Source organism: Pagrus major, chromosome 19 (assembly GCF_040436345.1).
Source record: "Pagrus major chromosome 19, Pma_NU_1.0".
Lineage (NCBI taxonomy): Eukaryota > Metazoa > Chordata > Actinopteri > Spariformes > Sparidae > Pagrus > Pagrus major.
Window position 1 is genome coordinate 26,931,988 of NC_133233.1, and position 23,872 is coordinate 26,955,859.

Sequence of the window (23,872 nt, forward strand, 5' to 3'; positions counted from 1 at the left end):
GAGCGCACGAGATGCGAGACCCTAACCTAAACCAGACCTGGAGACAGACAGACAGAAAAACAAAACTCCATCAGACATCAGCAGACACACGCTGACCTGCAGTATGTTAAAGTTTCTGGATCTGAAAACGCATCCGGAGGCGACTCTGTGACATGAATTCAGATCGGTTTGGTTTATAAAACACAGATTTCTCTCACCTGTCTCTCTGTGGCCCTCTGCTGGTCGCTCCTCCACCCTCACACATCCAAAAATCTTCTCATTTCACCCCAAGCAACAAGATTAATCAGCCGTTTTGATTAATTATTCATTTATTAAATAATTTCAAGCAGGATACCATAAAAATGTGACGATTAAAGACACCAGTCTCTACCCTGATAGTGACTTTTTTTTAATCCACAGACATGTTTTTGTCCAGAATATAGTGATATAAAACATTAAACTTTCATTAATCACTTACAAAGTCTACGTATCATCATCGTTATTGTTATTTTTTTATTATTTTTTTTACACACACCGGTTATGTTAGCTACTGGATAGATTTGTCATTGACGTCACGTTCTAAAAAAACTAAATAGACAAATTTTATATATTAAATGTTCAAAATCCTTCATGAAATAGCTTCAAATTTACACTCTCCAGCTGCATGTAAAATGTACACAAAGTTACAAAAACCCCCCCAGCTCTCCTGCTACAGTCAGAGGGCCCAAAACGGATGAAATTTCTTCTGGACTCCGGTGTCTCCTGCACAGCTCCTCTGCTCCCGTCTAAGGCCACACCTCGATTTATAATCTCATAAATTACCGTGAATCTCTTTTTGTGACTTTGTTCTGTCATCCTTGGTGTCAGCTTTTGTTTTTTTCGTAACCTCTCCGTGATCTTCCTCCGTTTCTCTGTTTTCTCTCACTTCTTTATTGCCTGTCTTCCTTGTTTCTCTTTATTTCTGTCGTCTGTCTGTTCTTCGCTCTCATTGGTTCTTCAGGGAGTTGATGTGAGCGCAGATCTTGAGCGCCGGCCCCAGTTTGATGTTCATGCTGGTCATCAGGTGGTCCTCGGTCAGCAGCAGCAGAGCCTGGCCGTCGATCTCCTGCAGCCGGAAAGCCTCCGCCACGTCACTGCAGCCTGAAACACAACCACACAGAGACATGGAGACTGTTAAAGGAGCAGTCTGTAGTTTTACTATGTATACTGTTTTACTGTGTTTATATATGGCGGACCCTGCCACCTTTCTAGCTTCAAACAGTGTTCTGGGACCTTATTTTAAACGTACAAATATACAAAACACGAGCAAATTAAGACAACATACGTGTAATATACTAAATAAACTGCAAATACACAAAACACAACTGAATACACAACACAGCACAACGCCCTGCAGCAGCCTGAAACATTTATATTAGGAAAAACCTGCAAATACAGAAATGATGCAAAGTCAAAAACACACAAAACACAAAAACTAATTTAACAGAAGAACGCAGCACATCGAGTCGCCACATCAGCACTGCTCCAGGCCTCTAGGGGGAGCACTCCCCATCGACTGCACGAACCAGGACCGGGCCAGAACACGTGTCGTGTGGCTGATGGTGACGTTTAGTCTGCACACCTCATTCAGACCACTGAGGTCGAGGCTCAGCGTTTGAATCCAGCCTGTAGATTTTGCTGCATTAAGTAAAACTTTAATTCTGAACCACATTAAGTTCTTTAGACGTCTGACTGAAGCTGAAGAGAAGTCTGAAGTGACACTTTAGCTTTGAACCCTGTGAGGACGTCAAAAAGACTGGTTCTGCCTCTCCAGACGTCGTCACAGACGTTGAAAAGACGTCTTCGGGACATGTTTCTGCTCAGGGGACAGCATGAGGAGCTCTGTGGAGGCTAATCTAAAGCATTATACATCACTCTGAACTTTTTCTGTCATTCTGTGAAGATGCAGGTTCAGTAAAACACTCTGATGATTGTTTTGTAACTAATAATCCTCCTCAAACCTTCACGAACGTTCACAATAGAATCATCTACGTTTCTGAAATGAACTTTGGGATTTTGACAGATTTGAGTTTGGGAACGACACCAAAGTTTCTCTGTGTTTTGTTTTTCCTCCAGATGTTTCACAGCGATGACAGATGGCGGTTAAAAGTATGCACGTTACCTCACCCAGCGGTTGATTTCAGCGCTTTGCGAAACACTTAATTAGATGAGCGGAGCTGTGCTCGACCCCCCGTCATCTGCTGACGATTAAGACGCTCGAGCGTTTCTATAAATCAAGCTGACGTGTTAACCCGGGCTGCCAGCTCCAAAGAATCTGAATGGCGTCTTTGTTTATCACCTCCTCGTGTGTGGTAACGTTCAGGTTCACCTGGCAGTGTGTGTATGAAGGCGGTCACTTCCTCCACGCTCCACTGGGACGGGGCGGGTTTGAAGGTGGTCGTGGGCATAGAGGTGGTCAAAGCGGGAGCCGACGCCCTCCTCGCTCTCCGTGCAGCCCGTCGCTCCATCCTGGCTGTCATGGCAACGGCGGGATCCTCCTCTCCGCCATCATCGTCTTCCTCCTCTCCTCCTCCCTCCATGTCCTCCTCTTCCTCCTCCTCCTCATCTTCTGCCGCCGCCACCTTCTCCTTCCCCTCCTTCTCTCGCCGACCGGCACTCCAGAGATCACGAGGCTGCGGGGAGAAGAAAGACGGACTGAGCTCTGAGTCGTGGACAGAAGAGGTGAGTTAAGAGGACAGGTGAGTTCATCCGTCATTACTTTAATACTTCAGGATGCAGCCTCGTGAATGTTTGATTCTTAAAGGGCAACTCCACCAATTTTACACATTAAAGCATGTTTAAAATATGTGAAAAAAGTAGTATAAAGCCTTTTGTGGCCCCAGGAGAAGCTGCATGCACATTGCCTTCAGTGATGTCACTCCGTGTGTTGCATTGTGGGTAATGTAGGCACCATGTTTTGAAAAGGAGGAAAGATGTGTCCTCGCTCTATATGCAAATACACACGAGACACAAAGAAATGAAGAACTTAATGTAAAACATTTGCTGAATTCATGAGAAGCCCCAAATATTTAGGAATTTGTCAGAGAGAGCGTTTGACAAAGTTTATAAAGTTTCTCCAACTCAACAACTCACTAAATTGAGTAATTTTTCAAGGGAGTCTGGTGATGGTGTAGCTAGATAATGACAGTGTGTTCACAGACACCTGCTGCCAACATTGGCAGGTTAGCAGAGCACAAACATGTCATTTACAACACAGTGAACCACATGGAGATCAGACAGCGTGTAATCTTTTCTGTCTGTTGTGACTTCTTCAAATGAAACAAAATGGCTTCCAAACAACCCTCCAAACTTCACATCCCATGAGCCACCGGTGCTCGTTAACACCTGTGTAAGAGGATGGAGGTGTAATCAGTATAATCAGCTCCAGTTTGGTAAAAAATATGACTTTTTGTAATATACTGAGCCGGCAGGTGGACGACAGAAGAGTGGAGTAAGAAGTCTTCAGCAGGTGAGTGTTTAACAGTCAGGGGAAATATCTGGGATAATTATACATTTAAACATGCTTAAAAAAGACTTTAAGTTGTTTTCTGTGGGTGGAACCTGATCACTTGTGCATCCTCAGTTTAAGAGGAGATGCAGATGTGGTGAATTTAATATCTTCGGACTGTCGGTTGGACAAATTGAGCAGTTCGAAGGAAGTTTGAATTTAATCAGTGGAGCGAGTTCACTCCAGTCGTCGGTGCAGTGAGGTTTCTTATTAGTGTTTTCAGCGTGTGGTTAGTTCACTGTCCCTACCAGCCGCAGTAACAGAGGTTTCCCGGGAACAGACTCCGCCCTGTTCAGAGCCGGGCGGGGCCTCTCCGAGCGACTGCCGGCGCTCAGAGCTCGCAGACGCTTCGTCAGGCGAACGTTAAACCTGCCAGAGGGAGAGGAAGGACAGACAGACAGACAGAGATGTTTGATGTTGTGTTTCCTCTTTCTGCTGCTTTGATTCACACTCGTATCTGTTTCTAACACCTGTGTCTCCACACACACACAAACACACACACACACACACGCCCACACACACAAACACACACACACACCCACACACACCACATCCTGTCAGCACGGCTGCTGCATTTCAGAAACAGTGTCTTAAGTTCACACAGTACGATCGAGCCAATGAAATCAGGCCTCACCCGCGAGCACAGGAAGTGGAGCAGAAGCGTTTGGACCGCATGAAGTTGTGTGCGTGTCCTCTCTTCCCACAGAACTGACAGTGCAGCACCGTCCGGTCCCTGTGGGCCGACCCTGCACCAGAGACACAACACAAGGCGTTAGTCTTTTTCTAAAGATGCACAAAGTGGAGCTGCAACAGAGACGAACGTGTTAGTTTATCTGGGAGAACGAGGAGAAACCGGTGAAACATGACGAGATCCAACAGAGAGAAAAGCTCGTTGTGTGTAAATATTAAAACATTTTGTTTTTAATAATGTAGATATTTATTGAACTGGACGTCAGCAGGTCATCGACTCGATCACGTCTGATTACTGTTTGTTTCTTATCAGCTCTCTGTTCTTGGAGAAGTTTAGAGCTGAAAGCAACGATTTCATTGTCGATCATTTTCTCAATTGGTTGTAAAATGTCAGAAAATAGTGAAAACTGCTGTCCGTCTGTCCAAATCCCCCAAAATATCAGTTTTATACAGAAGACTGAAACCACCAAAATCAACTTAAATACAAAAATGATTAATGGCTCAATTAATAAATGTTGCGCCTTTAAATGCACCAAATGGATATTTAAACAATATATTTTGGCATTAATTGATGTAGAAAATGCAACAGAAATTCATATTCCTGTTTTCATTTCATGTATTCATTTTTTAATTGATTCATGTTTTAAGTAAACGTGGATAAACATGGTGCGTTTTAAGTGTGTGTTTGTGACCAGGTGGTTTTCAGCGACACTTTCTATCGATGACATCATCTCACGAGACTCTTACTGTTCCCGGGGTCGTCGGTGTCTCCGGCCTCCTCCTGCTCTGAATCTGTCGAGTGCTCAGCTTGTTTCGGCGTCTCCGTCACAGGCAGCGCTGCCTTCCCATTGGTCCCGTTGACTTGCTGCGGTTTGGTCACCTGCTCTGGAACCAGCAGGGACGAGCGGTTCACCTGCACGGTGAAAAGGTACGTTAATAAATAATCTGACACTGTCTTGTAAGTCTCTGTGTGTGTGTGTGTGTGTGTGTGTGTGTGTGTGTGTGTGTTCGTACAGGAAACGGTTGGAGTCCCTCCTGGATGACGAATCCCTCCACCAGGTGAGTCAGAACCTGTCGTCCCTCAGGCCACGCCCTCGGCTCCCAGTGGCTGATCAGCGATTGGCCGAAGCTCTCTAAATCGTCTTCCGATTGGCCGAGGGGCTCCGTCTCCGTCTCGACCCCGGCCAGGTGCTGCGGCTCGCCTGCCACCGTTTTGTCGACCTTCTCCGTGTCGTGCTGCGACAGGCTGAGGTCGGTCGGGTGGGCGGTCTGAGCCGGCAGGAGGGGGGGAGGGTTTTCTGCCGAGGGGGGGATGAAGGGCGAGGAGGGGGGAGACTGAGAGGAGAGGCTGGACAAGGCTGGGAGGAGGAGAGAGAGCGATCAATACGTTTTGTTAAACACATGCGTGTCCACATACTTTTTACATACGCAGGCTTAACGACTTTACAAGATAACTGGTCTGTATTCATGTGTGTGTGAAGGAGCACAGGTGCATGTACAGGTGTGGCTGGAGGTACCTGACTGGTTGTCAGACTGTGTGGACATGTTCTCACAGAAGTCCTCCTGGCCGACCGGCTGCAGGTCCCGATGAGACTCCGGTAGCCTCTGACTGTGGACAGAGACCTCCGGGACCGGAGCTGGTACTGGGACAGTTACTGGGACTGGAACTGGGGCTGAAATGAGACCCAGGACTGGTTTTGGTTCCACGGCAGAGTCTTTAACGGTCTCAGGTGTCGGGGAGGGATCCTTGTTCCGGTACTGATGGAGAATCTGACCGGTCAGGTTCTCAGACTGGTCCATAGCGGTCTCTCCTTCCTCCTCGTCCTCCATCTTTTTCTCCTCCGCCTTCTCTCTGTTGGTCTGGCCCTCCTCCATCACCTCCATCTGTTCTTCCTCTCTGACTGTCTCCACTTCCTGTTCCTTCTGACTGACGAGGCTTCCTTCTCTCTCCGGCGAGAGTTTCTCCTCCTTCACCTTCTCTCTTTGGTCATCTTTCTCCAGCGTCATGTCTTTACCGACGCTCCCCTCCTCTCTGACTCCTTGTCTCAGCCCTCGTCCTCTGTCTCGCTGCTCCTCGCTCTCCTTCGCGTCTCCTTTCTGTGTCACAGTCTGAGTTTGAGGACCAGCCTGACTCGGAGGGGATGTCGGACTCAGGAGAGACGGAGGCGACTGCAGAGGGGAGGTGGTTTTTGGCAATGTGGGGTTGAGAGGAAGAGGAAGTGCGTCTTCGCTGCTCCGCTTTGATTGGCTGGACAGCTCGGGCGGCTCTAAAACCGGACGCGTCGGCTGCACAGCGTGGGTGAACGTGCCAGATTGCGGCTGGCGGCCCGACGAGAGGGCGATGATCTGCAGCTGCCTCGCTGCCGAAGGCGAGCGTTCCAGATGCGAGGAAACGGACATGGGGTTGGTCACAGATAAAGAGCCGTGCTGCGATTGGCTGGGCCCGAGCATCGTCTTCAGTCCGGCCAGCGGCCTGCTGATGGGACAGGCGTGACTGCCGGGAGCAGCGGCGATCGGTTGGAGGGTGGAGGTCTGCCTCGGCGACGCCGCTCTGTGCCCGTTTGGAGAGAGAAGTCTGGGCCGCAGAGGGACGGCTCGGACCGGAGAGTAAAGAGCTGAGGGAGGAGAAGATGGAGAGAGAGGAAGACGATAAATAAAAGCTGAAGGAGACACTTAAACCCAAATATTTCCCCTGATTCTGATCACTACATCCAGCTGATACTTGAGTTTACAGGCTCATATTAGCTGTTTACATGGAGCCCAATATATTTAATAATCAGCATAAAAGCGGCTCGACAGAACCAGAGCTGGTCTACGGAAGCCCTGAGGGGCCAGTCATCCATTCGCCTCTGATCTAAACTGTTTTCTCTCCTGTTTTTATGACTTGTGATCTGGTGGAGGGAAAAATAAGTTTTGCCAGGAAAATCTCTGAGTTCCTTAATTTTTTTTCCATCTGTGAAAACATTTGGGGAGAAAAAATGCTCAGGAGGGAAAAGAAAAGGTTTCCATGCATCCATGTTCCTCCAGGTGAGTTTGAGTTTCTCTCTGCGGTCTGAACACGAGGTGAATCTATTACGTGATGGCAGGTTATGTAACGTGACTGTCGTGTCTTTGTTTTGGCGAGCGATGTGTTATGTTTGGTGCTGATCTGCCGTCAGTGTCACGGGGGGAATATTGTGTATGATCAGAAGTCGGATGAAGGATTAACATTTTATAGCCTCACATGTCGTATTATTCAATATTCTGATATATGAGCATGTTTGTGTTACGTCATAGTTTAAGGTCAGAAAAAAGAAACTAAAGCGAGAGAAACTAGAACATTTCCACACGCAAACAAAACAAACAAAAACATGTTCCCCACCACATCAAGTCACAAACACAGGAGAGAAAATAACTGAGATCAGATTTAGAAAATGGATCGGCACAAAAAAAAACATTCTCCCTTTGCCCCTCAGGGCTTCTGTGTTGTAATGTGGCTGATAAAACTTTGAATATCAAATATAAAACAAATTTTAAGGATTGTTGAACGCCTCGATGGTCAACGGACCGAACCAGAAACACAAATATTGTTCCCAGGACACGGCGTGGGTCCGTCTCTAAAATGTACTAACAGGAATGAATTCACTGAATTTAAGATTTAACTTTATTGACATCAGAATAGTGAGATGTAAACACACTTTCTTCAGCCTCCATGTAAACAGTTAAAGGTGCAGTTTGTAGTTTTGTTTTACTTTGTTTATATGTGGCGGACCCTGCCACCTTTCCAGCTTCAAACAGTGTTCTGGGACCTTATTTTCCTCTGAGAACAGCTCGTTTATTCACTGATGGAAACATGTTAAATAACTATTTCTGAGTTTGTGTCATCACCTCATTAATATTGTACATTTTAACTTCCTGAGCTTGAATTTCTTTTCCAAAACTGCATAATGCCCCTTTTTTTCACAACTTCTGACCAACATATTGATCAGAGTGAAACGTTTCAACGTGCTAACTACAACAATAAACAATTTTTTTTTTTACAGTACCCCAGTTTGAGTCTGGTGGGAGACTTCATACATTTTCTTCCTCATCCGCTCATTACTGTCTTTGCAGTATTTTGGCTTATAACTGCAAAAATGCTCCAAAATAATCACAAAAACAAGAAAAATCTGAAAACGTCTCATCGGGCTCTTCGATCAGTCGATTGATTGAATAATTGAAGATGACAACATTACTCGCAGCTTACTGCACGTTTTCTTCTCCTTGTTCTTGTGACTGGATGAGATTAAAGATAATTGCTGCACAAACTGACGAACCAATTATGACTCGGCTCTCTGCACAACACGAACACCCGGAGGAGTACTGTACGAGTGGATCAGGTTACCTGAGGAGGAAGTCTGCTACCCATCAACACCCTCTGCTTGTTTATATTGGTTTTATATATCCACAGTTTTATTTTGAAGGTGGGACTGAAGTGTTGTTTGAGCTGAGCCCTTTAAATATTTTCAGCTTTTTGGTAGCAAAGCAAAAGTATAATAACAATAACAATAATGATAATGTAAAACACTAGAAATAAAAGTAATTGACTCATGTGAAACCTAAATAAAGCCGACAGTGACGAGCACCATCATCACACCCTGTGAGCTCCTCTGGGACCTACTTGGAGGTGGGACGGAGAGGTGGCGGCTGGGCGTGGTCGGGCTCTCCGTTGCCGTGGTGCTGGGCTGCGGTCGCGGCCTGAGAGGCGGGAAGAGGGGGGCGTGAGGGCGAGAGAGGGGGGGCGGGACTGAGGAGGAGGGCTTGAGGCGGAGGGAGGGGGGGATGGTGAGGGCTCCTGGGGGAGGAGGCCTCAGGGTGAGACTCTGGAGCTGGAGGGGAGACAGAGGAAGATGTTCAGTTAGATCTCAAACACATCGTTAAACCTCCAGGCTTTGAGTCAAGGTGTTCGCTAAACTCCCCCCCCAAACATCGACTGTCCAATAAGAGCCAAGCATCTGTAGCAAGCAGGTTTATCAAGCTTTGGATCTCTGGACGTGTTGAAGCAGCAGACATGGAGCTGAAGAGAGAGAGAGTTATTTAAAGAGTCGCGTTGTGGATTTAACAGTGTTTATCTGCTCTAACGTGAGCTGCAATCATTAGCATGTGTAGTGAAGGACCAACAGAGAGTTTAACATTTACAGCTTTGTCTTTCTGTTGGATTTGGGAAAGTTTACTCCAGAAAACAGTCAGCCTGTCTGCTAACTGCAACCAGCGTTTTCCAAGATAGCAGGGTGCTTTGTATCTTTCATCTGTGAAGGTCTAAGTTAGCGACTTTATCGAGTGAATACTACTAACATGATTATTACAGCTTAGCCTACTTAGCTAACAGCTCTAAGGGCTTGAAAGTCCATGAATGTTTCTGTCGAGCAGGACAAAAACTCTTCAGCTTGTTCGTATTTCTTTAAATCAATAGCAGTCGTCTCGGGTGGTGCAAAACCCAGGATGCAGCGTGGGTGACCCTGCAAAGTGGTGTCAGGGGGAACGTGTTCAAGGTGAGGCCTGGCATGAAAAGAAAAGGTAACGGTAGCTAACTTGTTTGGGTTCGTAGCGTGGAGGTGGTTGTTTCCTGTAAAGACGGGGATTCTGAAACACGCATCGCTTTCCCCTTAAATAGCAGCTCACCGACACTATAAACGTCACTGGAAATGTAGTAATTATACGTTAGCTCAAGCATCTTTTTCTGCATTATCTTCTTAATTGCATTATGCAAAATATACGCTGATAGTGAGACATCTGTTATAGGCTAATATCTGATGTATCTGTCAGGCTCAACAAGCACCAACTGTTTCTAAACTTAGTTTGACAGTTGTGCGACAGTAACTGAGGGGGAGGAGCTCAGCGAACAGTCAAACGTGCACACAGGAAAAAGTCGGATTAGCTTGGCTGCTCACCTGAGCGGAGGCGGGGTTAGAGGAAGTGGGAGAGGAGGAAGAGGAGGAGGAGGAGGAAGAGGAGGAAGAGGAGGACAAGGCAGGTCGCATAGCAGACGTAAGAATCAGCTGCAGGAAGGAAGACGAGAGAATAAACAGAGGAGGAGACAAACAGAGGAGAGCACGGTGTAATCATGTTCAAGCACCGGAGACGACTCAAAACCACCTCCACTCTGAATCTGGTCCCTTTTCTTTATCTCTTCTGATCTATAACACCGTTTTTTAAAAACTGTTTCACGTGTTTTAATGTTTTCCAGCCGTCCCTTCGACACTTCTGCTCATCTGTGAATCAGTAACGAGGAGTTTTAACTGTCTTCATCACTGTGTCACTCGTCTGTCGGGAGGTCAGCTCACTGGATTAAACAAACAGACTCTCCTCTCTGCTCATTTCACTCAGCCGCACTTCTGAAGATCGATTATCAAGTATTTAGTACACAATGTCATTACTCTGTTTGTATGTGGCGGACCCTGCCACCTTTCTAGCTTCAAACAGTGTTCTGGGACCTTATTTTCCTCTGAGAGCAGCTCGTTTATTCACTGGTGGAAACAAGTTTGTGTTGTTGTCCTCATTAATATTGTAAATATTAAAATTCAGAGTTTGAATTTCTTCTATAAAACTACACAGTGCTCCTTTAATCTTCATATATAAAAATAGCGACTGTTTTAAATGTTAAATAATTTTTGAGCTGCTAATATTAACCATGTGCTTTAAAAAGTCATGTAAAGAGGAGTTTCAGTGGTATCGCACGCCTTGTTTGGGCCTTCAGGGGCTCCGTAGTGAACGTGATTACGCCATCTTGTTCTGCAGGATTGACGGTTGTATCCAAGCTACTTTTGATTTTTATGTTTAATGGATAATATATTTCTCTGTTATGATTTAATGACTTTCTTTTTGCTCTCTGAAGTTTTTAATGGACACGTCTACTTGGTCTGTAAGTGAATTATGAAGGATAACATCATAATAAATAGCTGTGACTTGCTGAGGAGAGGTCAGATGTAGATAAAACTTTATATGAAAGTCTAAAACATTCAAGTGAATCTTTTAAAATGAGAAAACTAAACCTCTTCTGTCTGTCTGGTAAATTCATGGCAGGAAAAACAAAATGACGGGATATAATAAGTGTTCTCGGCCTTTGAGGATGAATTAATTTCTTCTTCTATTATCCTCATTGTCAGAGTCTACATACTGTATTTAAATACAAAATATTATATTATCATACATTGATGTACAACGATGTTTCTGAGCTTTAAACACTGACATGAAGCTGACAGCGTCTGTATTCCCTACAGAACCTGAATGCATCATGCCTCTGACCTTCACTCTCCCTGCCTCGTCTCATTTTAATACTGCTGCTCTCTGAGCCGGCCGTTGCTCGCAGCAGATTAAGCCTATAAATCTATGTAAATGTGAGCGTATCTGTGTTTACCATCTGAGCTCGGAGCAGCACCTGGTCCTGGCCAGACCCTTTGAGACCTTTCCCTAGGAGCAATGTCTGCTGGGATACCCTCTGCCTGACGGGGGAGAGGCTCTGATTGGCTCGCACAAGACCAGGTGTGCCAGCAGGATGAGCCTGTGATACCTGGAACAGAAAGGAGGAGACATCAGGAAGAGGTTCAGAGCGAGAACATCATCTTAAAAAAAACATTCTGCAAAACTCCACGAAATCCATATTCATGTTAAAGTTCATTAATGTAACTGCAAACCACCCGGTCCTCTTCACCGATTGGCTGGCAGTATTGCTGACCACGCCTCTTGCATATCTTAGATAGCATCTAGGCAAAGCATCCCCATTTACATATCCTGTTTCATTAGAAGCAGGATGTGAAACGAGCAGGAACCAACTGGATTCAGAACAAATACTGAATAATCATCGTTTTCCCGCTCTGCTCCGGTTCACCCTGTTTTCAGTTCTACTCACCGTCACATGGTCGGCTTCCTTTCCCTCATCACAGAGGAGGTGGTTTCCTTTGATACAGTTCACCAATCAGCCATGTGACTTACAGAATAACATCATCCTTTTAAACTGTTTTATGTTACATTTATCGAGCGTCACACTCGAGATGACTCCAGAACAAAACGCCAGAAAACCAGTTAAACCAGATTAGAGGGCTATTGTTGACAGTCCCAGCTGATAACAGTGCAGGACGCTGGATTTCTGCGCGTACAAAAACCGAGGCAACGTGTCCACAGATGGATTATTTCTTATTTCTTATTTCCTGTCCCTTCCTGAACATGTTGATGAGCCACACTGTAAATAACATGTTGACAGATATCTAGCTGCACGCCGCCTGAAGTGGGTGTACAAGCTCGACCGCACATCAGGTCGAGGGTGTAAATGACGTCTTTGTGAATCAGTTTGGGATCTCCGGGCTTCAGTAGACTTTCATTACAGCGGACGTTGTTGTTTTCAGCTGCTTCAGCTGTTTAGCAGAATGCTGCAGAGCTGTTTTGCTGTGAAGCTCCAGAAATGTTTGGTGGCAACGGGAGGAGATACTGACTGAATGTTTGGGTGAACTTTTCCTTTAAGCACAGCTCTTTCAGCTCTTTGACTCTGACCCAGTGTGACACAGGACTTTAAAATGTTCCCTCTAAGAATCTGAAGACAATCCATCCAGAAACATAGACGGTGAAGTGAAACAAACTTCTTCCCTTCTTGGAAAATGGTTCAGTGTTTTGTTGTTTTTGAAGCAGATGGACAAAATTAAAGGAACAGTTTGACAATTAAAGTATAAAAGCAGAAGTCCAGAACCTAAACTTTGTACAGAATAAAGAAACAACATATAATTTGTTGATTTTTCCGTTTTACAGGTGCTGGTAGGTGGATCTTGTTATCTTTCAACAGAGCCAGGCTAGCAGTTTCCCTCTGTTTCCAGTCTTTATGCAAAGCTAAGCTAAGCTAACTGTTTTCGTTTAATCAGACCGGTGTGTGTGTGTCCTGAGTTAAACTCCTGTTGTGTGTGTGTGTGTGTGTGTCTGTTACCTGTCTGCCAGGTGGACTGGCTGGTGTGTGGAAGGGCGTGATGGGCGTGGAGGTCGGCGTTGATACAGGCCTTGTGTTCCCGTTGGTCAGGCTGGTGGAGGTCTTGGTTGATGTGGTGGTGCTGCTGTGCATTGCAGAAGAAGAGGAGGAAGAGGAGGAGGAGGAGGAGGAGGAGGAGAGGAGGGATGAGGTGGTGCTGGCTACAACAGGACAAGAAGAAGAGGAGGAGGACGAGGAGGAGGAGGAGGAGGAGGAGGAGGAAGGAGGGAGAAGAGAGGTGGAGGTGGAAGTTTGTGTGGGAGGAGATGTTTTGGAGACGCCCGTCGGGGAGGGGAGGATCGGGCGAGAGTACGTGCGGAGGGCGGGGGTTGCGGTGGAGGTGAGTTTAGGTGGAGCGGGGACGAGGATGTGAGGAGACGGAGCGCCGGCCGTCGCCGTCGCCGCCGCCACCTTCGGGCCGTGGGCCGCTGAGACGGAGGGAGCAGGGGTGAGAGGGGGAGGAGGGGAGGAGGTGGTGGGCGTCAGCGTGGGCGCTGGGGAGTCCAGGAGCATGGGGTTGGGGGTGAGCCGAGGAGGGGTGGGGGTGGTGGGGGTGGTGGCGTCCGGCGTGGTGGAAGCCTGAGGGCTGGTCCCATTGGTGGCCTCGCCGTGCTCTGATTGGCTCTGACGAAGCAGCTCCTTGTCCATCCTTCAACACTGTAACACACTGAAGCACACACAGACTGATCACAACACAGCTGATCACAACACAGCTGATCACGACACAGCTGATCACAACACAGACTGAACACAACACAGCTGATCACAACACAGACTGATCACAACACAGCTGATCACAACACAGACTGATCACAACACAGACTGATCACAACACAGCTGATCACAACACAGCTGATCACAACACAGCTGATCACAACACAGCTGATCACAACACAACTGATCAGTGTGGAGGAACAGCTGTTGAATCAGAACCAGTGTTTTTTTTACTGATTTCCTACAAAATACATAAATTTAAAAATGAGATACTTTGGATCTGATGCAGATTGTAATCTGCAAAGTGACTAGTAACTAAAGTAAGAGTAAAAAGTACAATATTTGCCTCTACAATGTAGTGGAGTGGAAGTATAAAGTAGCAGAAAATGGAAATACTCAAGTAAAGTACAGGTACCTGAAAGTGTTCTTTAGTACAGTACTTGAGTAAATGTACTTAGTTACATTCCATCACTGTGTACTATGGCTCCACTGATTATCGGATCCAATATTCAGCGTGTTTTATTATAGGAGTCAGTGTTTTTATCTGATGGTCGATAAAATAGATTACTTTACTCTACTTTGGCTCTGATGCAACATGTAACCTGTACTTTCGATGTACTTTACTTGAGTATTTTCATTTTCTGCGACTTCACACTTTCACTCGTCGACATTTTGGAGGCAAATCTTGTACTTTTTAACTCCTCAGCATCACAATTGTACTTAAGTAGAGTACTTGAGTAAATGTATTTAATTACATTTTCATCACTGCGTATACGTTAAAAAAGAACGAAGAAGAAATGTTTGTATACGACAGGGACGAGACTTCGGTTCGCTCAGGTTAGCGTTAGCAGTTAGCGCTCTCGTCTGAGTGGTATCGACCAATCACGTCGTTGAGTTTGTGTTTTTGTGGCAGTTTTCAGAGGCTGAAATATCACACAGCCTTTTTTAATTAATTACATTTGATCTGACGTATGAAAACAGGCTTTTCCAAGGCGTTTGTAAAGTGACCGCGCCTGAAGAAAAGAGTCGGATGTCGTTAGTCTCGTTCCCGACTCCCTCCCTCCCTCTCTGACTCTCTCCTGGAAGTTATAGCGACAGGTGAGCAAATGAAACGCACCTTTACCTCGAGGAAACTTGTGGGTTTCTCTGAGTTTGAACATAATTTAAGTTCACAACCCAACAACGTACAAAACAAAGGTCTGGTCGATTTCAGACATTTAAACGCAGAACAGATTATATCTTAAAGTCAAGTCAATTAATTGAGCAGTTAACTGTCAAAAAGACAAATAATTAAAACATTTGAGGCTTTTTTCTGGGTGGGCGACTTTCTAACATCAGCCAGCTTACAAATATTATCTTACACCTGTCGAGGAGCAAAGAAACATATTGACTGAGAGTCCACACCTGAGGATAAAATCCACACTGAGCACAGACGACTAACATCAGTGTTTGTCGACGGTGGTGGACTGAACGTGCTGTTTGGAGGTCACGACGGGGAGACGGATCCTCTGATGGCAACACGCTAAAGACCGGCTGACACACGAGACGTCACTGTTACCTTCAGACGAGTGTTTTGGGTCGGAGCCATGGCAGCAGCTAATGTGAGCCGACACCTGAAACATCATCCTACAGGGACTTTAATCACGATTTATAATGATGCGAGCTCACTTTTACCTCCTGATGTCACTGCAGCAGTCTGAGCTGTGACTGAATGTTGAGTTTATGGTATTTATTATTTATTTCAGAGCTGCAATCTTTAAAAAACATCAGTTATAGGGCTGAGAAATATATTAATACTACATTGTTACTGTGATGTAACGTAAGTGTTGTGTTTTCCTGGTTTTAAAGGCTCATTACAGTAAAATGATGTCATTTTCTAACTGCTCTACTTGTTCTAACACTTGTCTTTACACACTAAGTCATTAAATCCACATTACTGATGATTACTGATCAGAAATCTCATTGTGTTTATATTTTATTTAAGTTCCAACAATCATCTCGACAATACTGTTGCCAAAAATATTGTGACGTTTGATTTTGTCGCCTCGTCCAAACATGTATTTCAAAATATCGAGGTATATATCGTGTATCGCGATATTTCCTAAAAATATTGGGATATTATTTTAAGGCCATATCTGAAACTAATGATTGTTTTCATTATTGATTAATCTAACGCTTATTTTCACAATAAATCGATGGTGATCTGGTTCGATCTGTAAACGAGAGCAATCACAAGTTCTCAAAGCTCACGGAGACGTTTTAAGTGTCAGATACTTGATTTTTGGGCCGATACTAATATCAGAAGGTAAAAAAATGGATAAATATCGACGTACACACATTTTATTGCAATGATCCCTCAGATTCAGTTATCAAACACCTGTGACAGAATATGTAACAGAGGCGGGATATCTGACAGTTTAACGACAGACTAAAACGTGAAACTTCACTTGTAGTTTGATTATTCTGAATTAACCGAGCGTCTTTTTCTGCATTATGATCGTTAACGAGGAGTTTTCATATCTGGCAACATCAGGACACTGATGTCAACACATCTGTGATGATCCGCCGACATCGACCGACAACATATATCGATCTGACTCCAGTATTTCTATCTGACCAACAATCAAACAATCAGGAACAAAACTGTTACCACATTATTTCTGTGCATCAACAAGTCAGTTAATGGATCATGTTTATGTGTAAATGTTGTAGTTTTGGAGTCGACTCGTAGTTTAAAGTTTATGTGTAATTTGCGTTAACTTTTAATACTTAAGTACATTTAATATCAGATACTTTAAGACTTTTGACTGTAATATAACACATTATCTTTACTTAAGCATGACTTTCAGTATTTTTACAACACTGATAACCAACACAAGTGCAAATATTATAGCAATTAAAACTGAAACTATCACTTATTTTCACAATGAATCGATTACGATCTGGTTCGGAGAGCAATCAGAAGTTCTCAAAGCTCATGGAGACGTTTTAAATGTCTGTTGTTTTGGCCCGATATCAATATTAGGAAGTCAAAAAATATCAGATATACACACAAACAAACATTAGTTTTCATATCTGGTGACACCTAAACCGATACCCAGATATCTGTCACAGCCCGACATCGACTGACAGCTGATGAATCAGTCAGATGTCTATTTTTATCTGAGCAACAATCACAAACCTGTTGACAAAAACATGAGAAAGACAAAATAAACCCAGCGATTCTTTGTCATGTCTGCACTAAAAAAAGCCTTAAATTATTAAATCGTACGCAAAATTGTTGCCAAATTATGTCTGTGCATCAACGAGTCAGTTAATCGATCATGTTTCTGTTTAAATGTTGTAAAGTTTGTCCGTTAATAATCAACAGAGAAGCTTTTGGAGTCGACCTGTAGGATAAAGTTTATATTTACTTGTACAAACATTAGTTTTCTTATCTGGTGACACATAAACTGATGTCTATACATCTGTAATAAGCCGATATCAGACGATAATATCAGTCAGATGATAAATCGATCATAGTCTATCTGACCAACAATCCAAACCTGTTGATAAAAACATGAGAAAATCATAAAATCTTCACATTTGACGAACTAAACCAGCGATTCTTTCACATTTCTGCACTAAAAAAGCCTCAAACAGTTGATTGTAAGCTAAATTATTCCTGTGCATCAACAAATCAGTTAATCGATCATGTTTCTATGTGAATTTGTCCTCAAATAATCGATAGAAAGCAGTTAAAATGAGGAATATCCAGATGTGACACAGTGTAACTCCCTCTGAGTTGTCTCCACACTGCAAGTCTTCAGGAATCCTCATCAAACGCAGGTTTCGTGGTTTGATCGGGGGCTAAAATTCACGCAACATCACCACGCAAGCAGGTGCCACTCCACGCGTGGCGGGGCAGATGCTGACATCTGGCCCGCAGCTCGCTCACTGACTGTGGCCGCGTCAGTTCACGCTCATGAGTCACAATACACGTCGGTGACAGTTAGGCCAGAGATCATGCATGTGACTATCAAAAAAAAAAAAAAAGATGGAGCCAGGCCTTCTCAGAGGAGAAGTCTCACGATCACAACATTTTGGGGGATCGTCACGGACGCGCTGTGCGTAAAGCTCTGCGGTCACCTACCCTCGGAGATCGGCGTCGTCCTGCAGCTCAGCCCCGGTGAGGTCCATCCGACAGCGGCCGCATGTTGGCGAAGTGTGCTGCTGTTATCTGATGAGCGGCTCTGGGCTTTTTCAGCAGGGTCGACAGGCTGAAATGGGCGTGTGTGAAGCCTCACTTCCTCGTCTGACAGCGCAGGAGCTGTGGTGGAGTGCGCGTCGCCCTCCCCCTCCCTCCCTCCCCCCCAGACAATAACCCGGCAGCCTCCCCTCCGTGCGGAGCCTTCAGCCCCTGCAGGGACGCACAAACGCAAAGTTGCGGTGCGAGACGGGCCCGGTTATGATGCGCACGGGCTGCTGCGTGTGTCGCACTTTGATTCGGAGATCATCGCACAGCCCGGGCTTTCCCCGCGGAGCGCACCGTGAATCCAGCACCCAGGCGCGGGGAGGGGAGGAGGGGAGGGGGGCTCCCGTCGGCCGCCGGTCTCCGGTGAACCACCGCCGTCACACCTGCCGGCTCTGCGCTGGGAATCAGCCCGGCTCGGGGCCACCGTGCAGCGGCTGCGAGGGGCCTGGTTAGTCCGCTGCTGGAGAAACGCAATGGAAGGCAGTTTTCATAAGAGGGCAGAGGCGAGACAGCACCACTCAGAGCTCAGGAGGACCGAGCCCAGGCCACCGCTGCTGCTGCTGCTGCTGCTGCTGCACGAGGAGTGCACACCGTTACTCTGTGTACTCGAGTACCACAACATACAAATACCTCGTTACAACGACAACAGTTAGTGTGTGTCAGGTTTAAAGATCAGTATCTGCTCTTTACGCAGACTGGCTCCGTTACAGTGTAATGCACAGTGATGGAATGTAACTGAGTACATTTATTTAAGTACTTAAGTACAATTTTGATGTATTTTACTTGAGTATTTCCATTTTCTGCTGCTTTACACTTCCACTCCACTACATTTTAGAGGCAAATATTATACTTAAATAAATGTAGTGGAGTAAAAAGAACAATATTTGCCTCTAAAATGTAATAAAGTGGAAGTGTGAAGCAGCAGAAAATGGAAATACTCGAGTAAAGTACAAGTTACTCAAATTGTACTTAAGTACAGTACTTGAGTAAATGTACTTAGCAACAGTCCATGCTATCTCTCCACTACATTTATTTAATAACTTTAGTTACTAGTTACTTTGGAGATTACATGCTGTATCAGAGCCAGAGGTGCATTTTTAAATTAATCTATTTATTGGTGATCGGATAAAAAAAATTCTGATTCCAAGAATCAGAAAAAAGCTGAATATCCTGAATAATAATCGATAATCGGTGCATATGTAAATATATGTATCATTTACTTTAACTTGTATTTTTGACACTTACGATACTTTACATATCAGATACTTTAGGACTTTTACTCGAGTACTATTCATATGGTTGACTTTCACTTTTACAAAAGTAATATTTTAATTTTTTTACTTTTACTAAGTATGACTTTTAGGTACTTTTTTTTAACTACACTGACATAATAACCTTCAGAGACAACTTAATTTATGATCATATTTGGTGTAACAATAATATTACTAATATTTAATAGATGTTTTTATCTCAGACACAAAACATTTGATTTAAAAGCTTTAATGTAGTTTAAATTAATTTAAATTATTCATCTTAGTTTCTTCTTTCTTAATGATGTTCTGCACTTTGAAACTTCCATCTAACTAAAGTTTATTAATTCTTCTCACTGGTTGTTTTTATTAAATGTGTTTTGGAGTCAGAAGTTTTATTTTTGTGTTATTTTATGATTAAAATTAAAATATGAACGGTATATTTCGGTGCATCGTGTGACAGGATGCGGTCATGTGACCTGCGGACGGTCTCGTGTCAGTAATCGGATGAGCTGCGGTCATTGGACAGACTGACACTGCTGCGTCACTCACGTTAATCTGCGGCTGCGTCAAGTCAGCACAGACAGGAAGCACCGCACCGGAAACCAGGCGGCGCAGCCTTCAAAATAAAATGCAGGCAATACTCGCAAATGTGGTGTTTTCAGATAAAGGCTTTTAATAATCAACGCTAAATGACTGAAAACAGAAAACAGGGGATCAGATAGTTTAAACGTCAGTGATGTTTCTGCAGGTTTCGAGGTGGAGCTGATGGTTTCCTGTTTATCTGAGCGATTTTATTATGGTTGCTGAAGAATGACGCTCTTACCTTGTCGTGGATTTATCATATAGTGTAGCAGAAATGTGTTCGAGGCACAAAATGGTAGAAATAGTCTGAATAATTGATGACGCATAAAACAGGAACGACATGTTTATGATGTAACTTTCATATCTGGAGGTGGAGGGGATGTGTTTCAACATGTGTAGGCGTGACACCACTCAGTACTTTTAAGGAGACCATGAGGCAATTTTCAGCTTGTTTGTGGCAACAAAAACTTTATATTTTTATGTCTCCAGCTGCGACACAACCAGGTGTTTTTAACAAGACCCCGAGATATCACAGACCATGTTTGTGGCGACCAAGCCGGGTGTTTGAAGCCAAAATGTGTTTTATTTCTAACCCTAACCAAGTGGGTTTTGTGCCTTAACCGTACCGGAGCACAAGCACAGCAACTTCACAAGATAAAAGAAAAGAAGGTGAAGAAAAAACAGACACCAGGGACCAGAGGAACACACATCTGACACAAACAGACACAAAACTATTACAAGGTTGTCAAGTGTTGCAGATTTATTTCCTATATTCTCCTTTATTCACTAGTTGACTGATTAATCACTTATGGACAGTTTCTTGTCAGGGTAGGTTTTAGTTCATAGAGTCAATTTTGATATTTAGTCAGAAACAAATGAAGGCGCTGAGCAGCTGAAACCAAAAGTGCACGAAAGCACCCACTTCCCATAAATCAGCAATCAACTTTTTTGGATTTATTTCCTCATTTTATTGATATTCTTGACATTTACAATCATCAGACAGTTTATTGTTATTGACTGTTACACTGTCTGCGTATTTTCTTTTTCTTAACCAAAACAAAAACACAAAAAATATCAAAAGACAACAGTTTAGTAACGACCTCATACAACCAGACATCACTGACGTCCTTGACGAATATGAATCACGTAACAACATGGCGATTCGTACAAATATAAAACATAAATCACAATCGCTTCCAAACAATCCAAAATACATAAAAAGTTGTTTTTGTCACCATACGTTTCAATTGTGCTTTTATTTTGAAAGTTCGGACCAGAAGTCCGTCCCTGATCTGTGTGGTCTGACACTTCAGTTGCTAGGGCGCACGGTCCATAGCAACCGAGTGACAGAAAGTAAAGTTGAGATTTCATGTTTTTGTCTTTTGATCGGAGTTAATTACAGAAGATGACGTCACTCCTCCACGACCTGAGACCGGAAACAGAAGCGTGTCCCTGAGCTGAAGATGCCTGCAACACGAGTCATCAAACCCAAACCAGTGGAGGCTTCGGGGAAAACCCTCGAGAGGACCAGGCCGGTGAAGGTGAGAGCGGTGCCCGGCGCCCGCGCGGAGCTGCAGCCGCCCGCTGCGCGTAAAAGCCGCGCGTCGAGCTGCCCGAGGTGTCCGCAGCAGAGGGGCAGGTGTGAGAGGAGCGCCGGGGCGCAGCGCACCGCCCCCAGAGCAAGCTGCGAGAGGAGAGCCAGGTCCAGCTCCATCGCTCCCAAAACCACCGCCAACTCGTCCAGAACCAACCCGGTTGGGTCAAAATGCCGGGAGACGAGCGCCGGACCGGCTCAGAGGGAGCAGAGGAGCGTCAGAGCTGAGAACAAACACACCAGTCACAGGTGAGACAGGTGAGACAGGTGAGACAGGAGGGACGCGTCTCAGGGGACAACTGGTGTCTCTGCGCCTCCTGACGCTCTGTGACATCACAGGTTTTATGGTTATTGGACCTTTCAGCTCCAGTTTCCATGTGGAAGATGTTCACCAGAGGCCACCTGCAGGTGTTTCCTCAGCGTGTTAATGAGATGATAATAATGATGAACTGTATTTATAGTCAGACTTTGTTTTTTTTTTGCACGATGACACGCGCACACACACGCGCGCGCGCGCACACGCACACACACACACACACACACTTGTGTGTGTGTGTGTGTGTGCGTGTGTGTGAACAAACATGTGAGGCAGGTAAAGTGTCCTGAAGTGTGTCCCTGCTGCTGTCTGTGACCATCTGTTGCAGTGGATTAGTCCACACGCTTTACCTCCCACTGTCATCACAGACCTGCAGGTGAACCTCCTGCCTGTCACTCAGCGTACACATCCACAACAGCAGAGGCTCGTCTGTCTGTTCACCTGCTGAAGCTCTGGTTCGGTTTATGGATCGATCATGTTTTGGCTTAAAATACCTGTTTTGGTCACCACAAACACAGCTGGAGAAGTACGGTCTTTTCATCAGAGATATCCATTTTCTAAAGCCACAAACATGGTTGCAGATGTATCGTCTTCTGGTCAAAAATATCTGGTTTTGTCACCACAAACACGGCCAGAGACGAATCATCTTCTCGTCAAAAATATCTGTCTCGTGGTGCCACAAAAACGGCTCGAGATCAACTGTCATCTCGTCAAAAATATCTGGTTTTGATGCCACAGACACGACTGGAGACGTCCCGTCCTTTTGGCAAAAATCTCAGTTTTTTGTCATCACAAAGATGACTGATGATGTTCTGTCATCTGGTCATAAATATCCAGTGATGCTGCCACAAACACGGCTCAAGATCAACCGTCATCTTGTTAAACATATCCAGTGGTGTGACGCTTACAAATATTGAAACAAAACATGACACGTGTTGTCGAAACGTCAGCACGGTACATATGACACGTCCACGCTGACGTGTTGCAGCACAGACAGTAAACCACAGTGTGTTTGTCTGTTCCAGTCACAAAGCTTTCACCGTCATCCCCCCGAACCCCAAGAAGAGACGCGAGATCCAGAGAAGTGAGTCGCCATGTTTCATCTGTGTCGGTCATATAGCATCTATGTCACTGTGGTAATTGTGATGTGACGTGTGATTGGTTGAGCAGAGGCGGAGGCGGAGCTCGCCGCTTTAGAGGAGCTGCGGCTGAGCAGAGCGATGGCGTACGTCTCCATCAACCCCAGCACTGTTGGTGAGACGCACACACACACAGACACAGGAAGATTTTTAATGTTTAATATGTTTACATTAATCTGACTGTGTGTGTGTGTGTGTGTGTGTGTGTGTGTGTGTGTGTGTACAGGTGGCTGTATGAGTCTGGAGGAGGTCCGGTTGAAGCAGCAGCAGGAGATGATGCAGGCGAAGAGGAAACAGAAACCGGTATTATTCGTACACCCGAGTATTTAAAGGTTTTATCGAGCCGTGAACAAACCGACGCCACCACAGCACACGGGAGGTTTGATGTATATTCTGTTTTATATAAAAGTGTCTCCGTGTTTGTTCCTCGTCTCAGATGAAGACGCAGCTGATGGAGCAAACATCCGTCCTTTAAAGACGAGCGTCACCTCTCGTCCCGTCTCGACCGGCAGCTCCACTCTCCTCCCTGCAGCTGCTGAACACTCAGCTTCAACCTGGATTCAGCTCTACGGAAGCCCTGAGGGTCAAGTGAAGACGTGTTGTTATGGCGATCTAAGGTTTTGTGTCTCCCGTCAGCAAACACACACTCCTTCACTTGTCCCTCCGGGCTTCCGTACAACTCACATGTTTAGATACAAAGCTTGAATTAGAAACTTGTTCTCACTCAGCTCTAAACTTCATGTTTTGTACGTAGTCGTTGAGTTTGTCACGTGTTGTGTGTTTTTTACATGTTCTGCATGTCCTGTACAGATCGTACACTTTAAAGGGTCAGTTCACCCAAATCACAACATAAAGC

The 23,872-nt window shown here is 44.9% G+C and overlaps 1 protein-coding gene across 1 annotated transcript; it reads right to left on the bottom strand.

The window, feature by feature from the left end:
* Positions 1-290: 290 nt before the first annotated feature.
* LOC141014228 (uncharacterized) lies at positions 291-18,231 on the bottom strand. The gene is made up of 11 exons (XM_073487939.1): positions 18,031-18,231; positions 13,146-13,851; positions 11,592-11,744; positions 8,856-9,063; positions 5,734-6,831; positions 5,231-5,574; positions 4,964-5,129; positions 4,161-4,272; positions 3,775-3,895; positions 2,348-2,651; positions 291-1,119 (listed from the first exon to the last, which is right to left on the bottom strand). Exons 2-11 carry the CDS (start codon positions 13,830-13,832, stop codon positions 965-967), a joined length of 3,348 nt encoding a protein of 1,115 aa, XP_073344040.1. The 5' UTR covers positions 13,833-13,851; positions 18,031-18,231; the 3' UTR covers positions 291-964.
* Between the last annotated feature and the right edge of the window lie 5,641 nt (positions 18,232-23,872).

Coding starts and splice junctions, on each gene's coding strand:
- LOC141014228 (XM_073487939.1), bottom strand. CDS start 13,832: ATGGACAAGGAGCTGCTTCGTCAGAGCCAATCAGAGCACGGCGAGGCC. Junction 5,575..5,733: donor ACAGTCTGACAACCAGTCAG/GTACCTCCAGCC, acceptor TCCTCCTCCCAG/CCTTGTCCAGCCTCTCCTCT. Junction 2,652..3,774: donor AACCTCTGTTACTGCGGCTG/GTAGGGACAGTG, acceptor TTCTCCCCGCAG/CCTCGTGATCTCTGGAGTGC.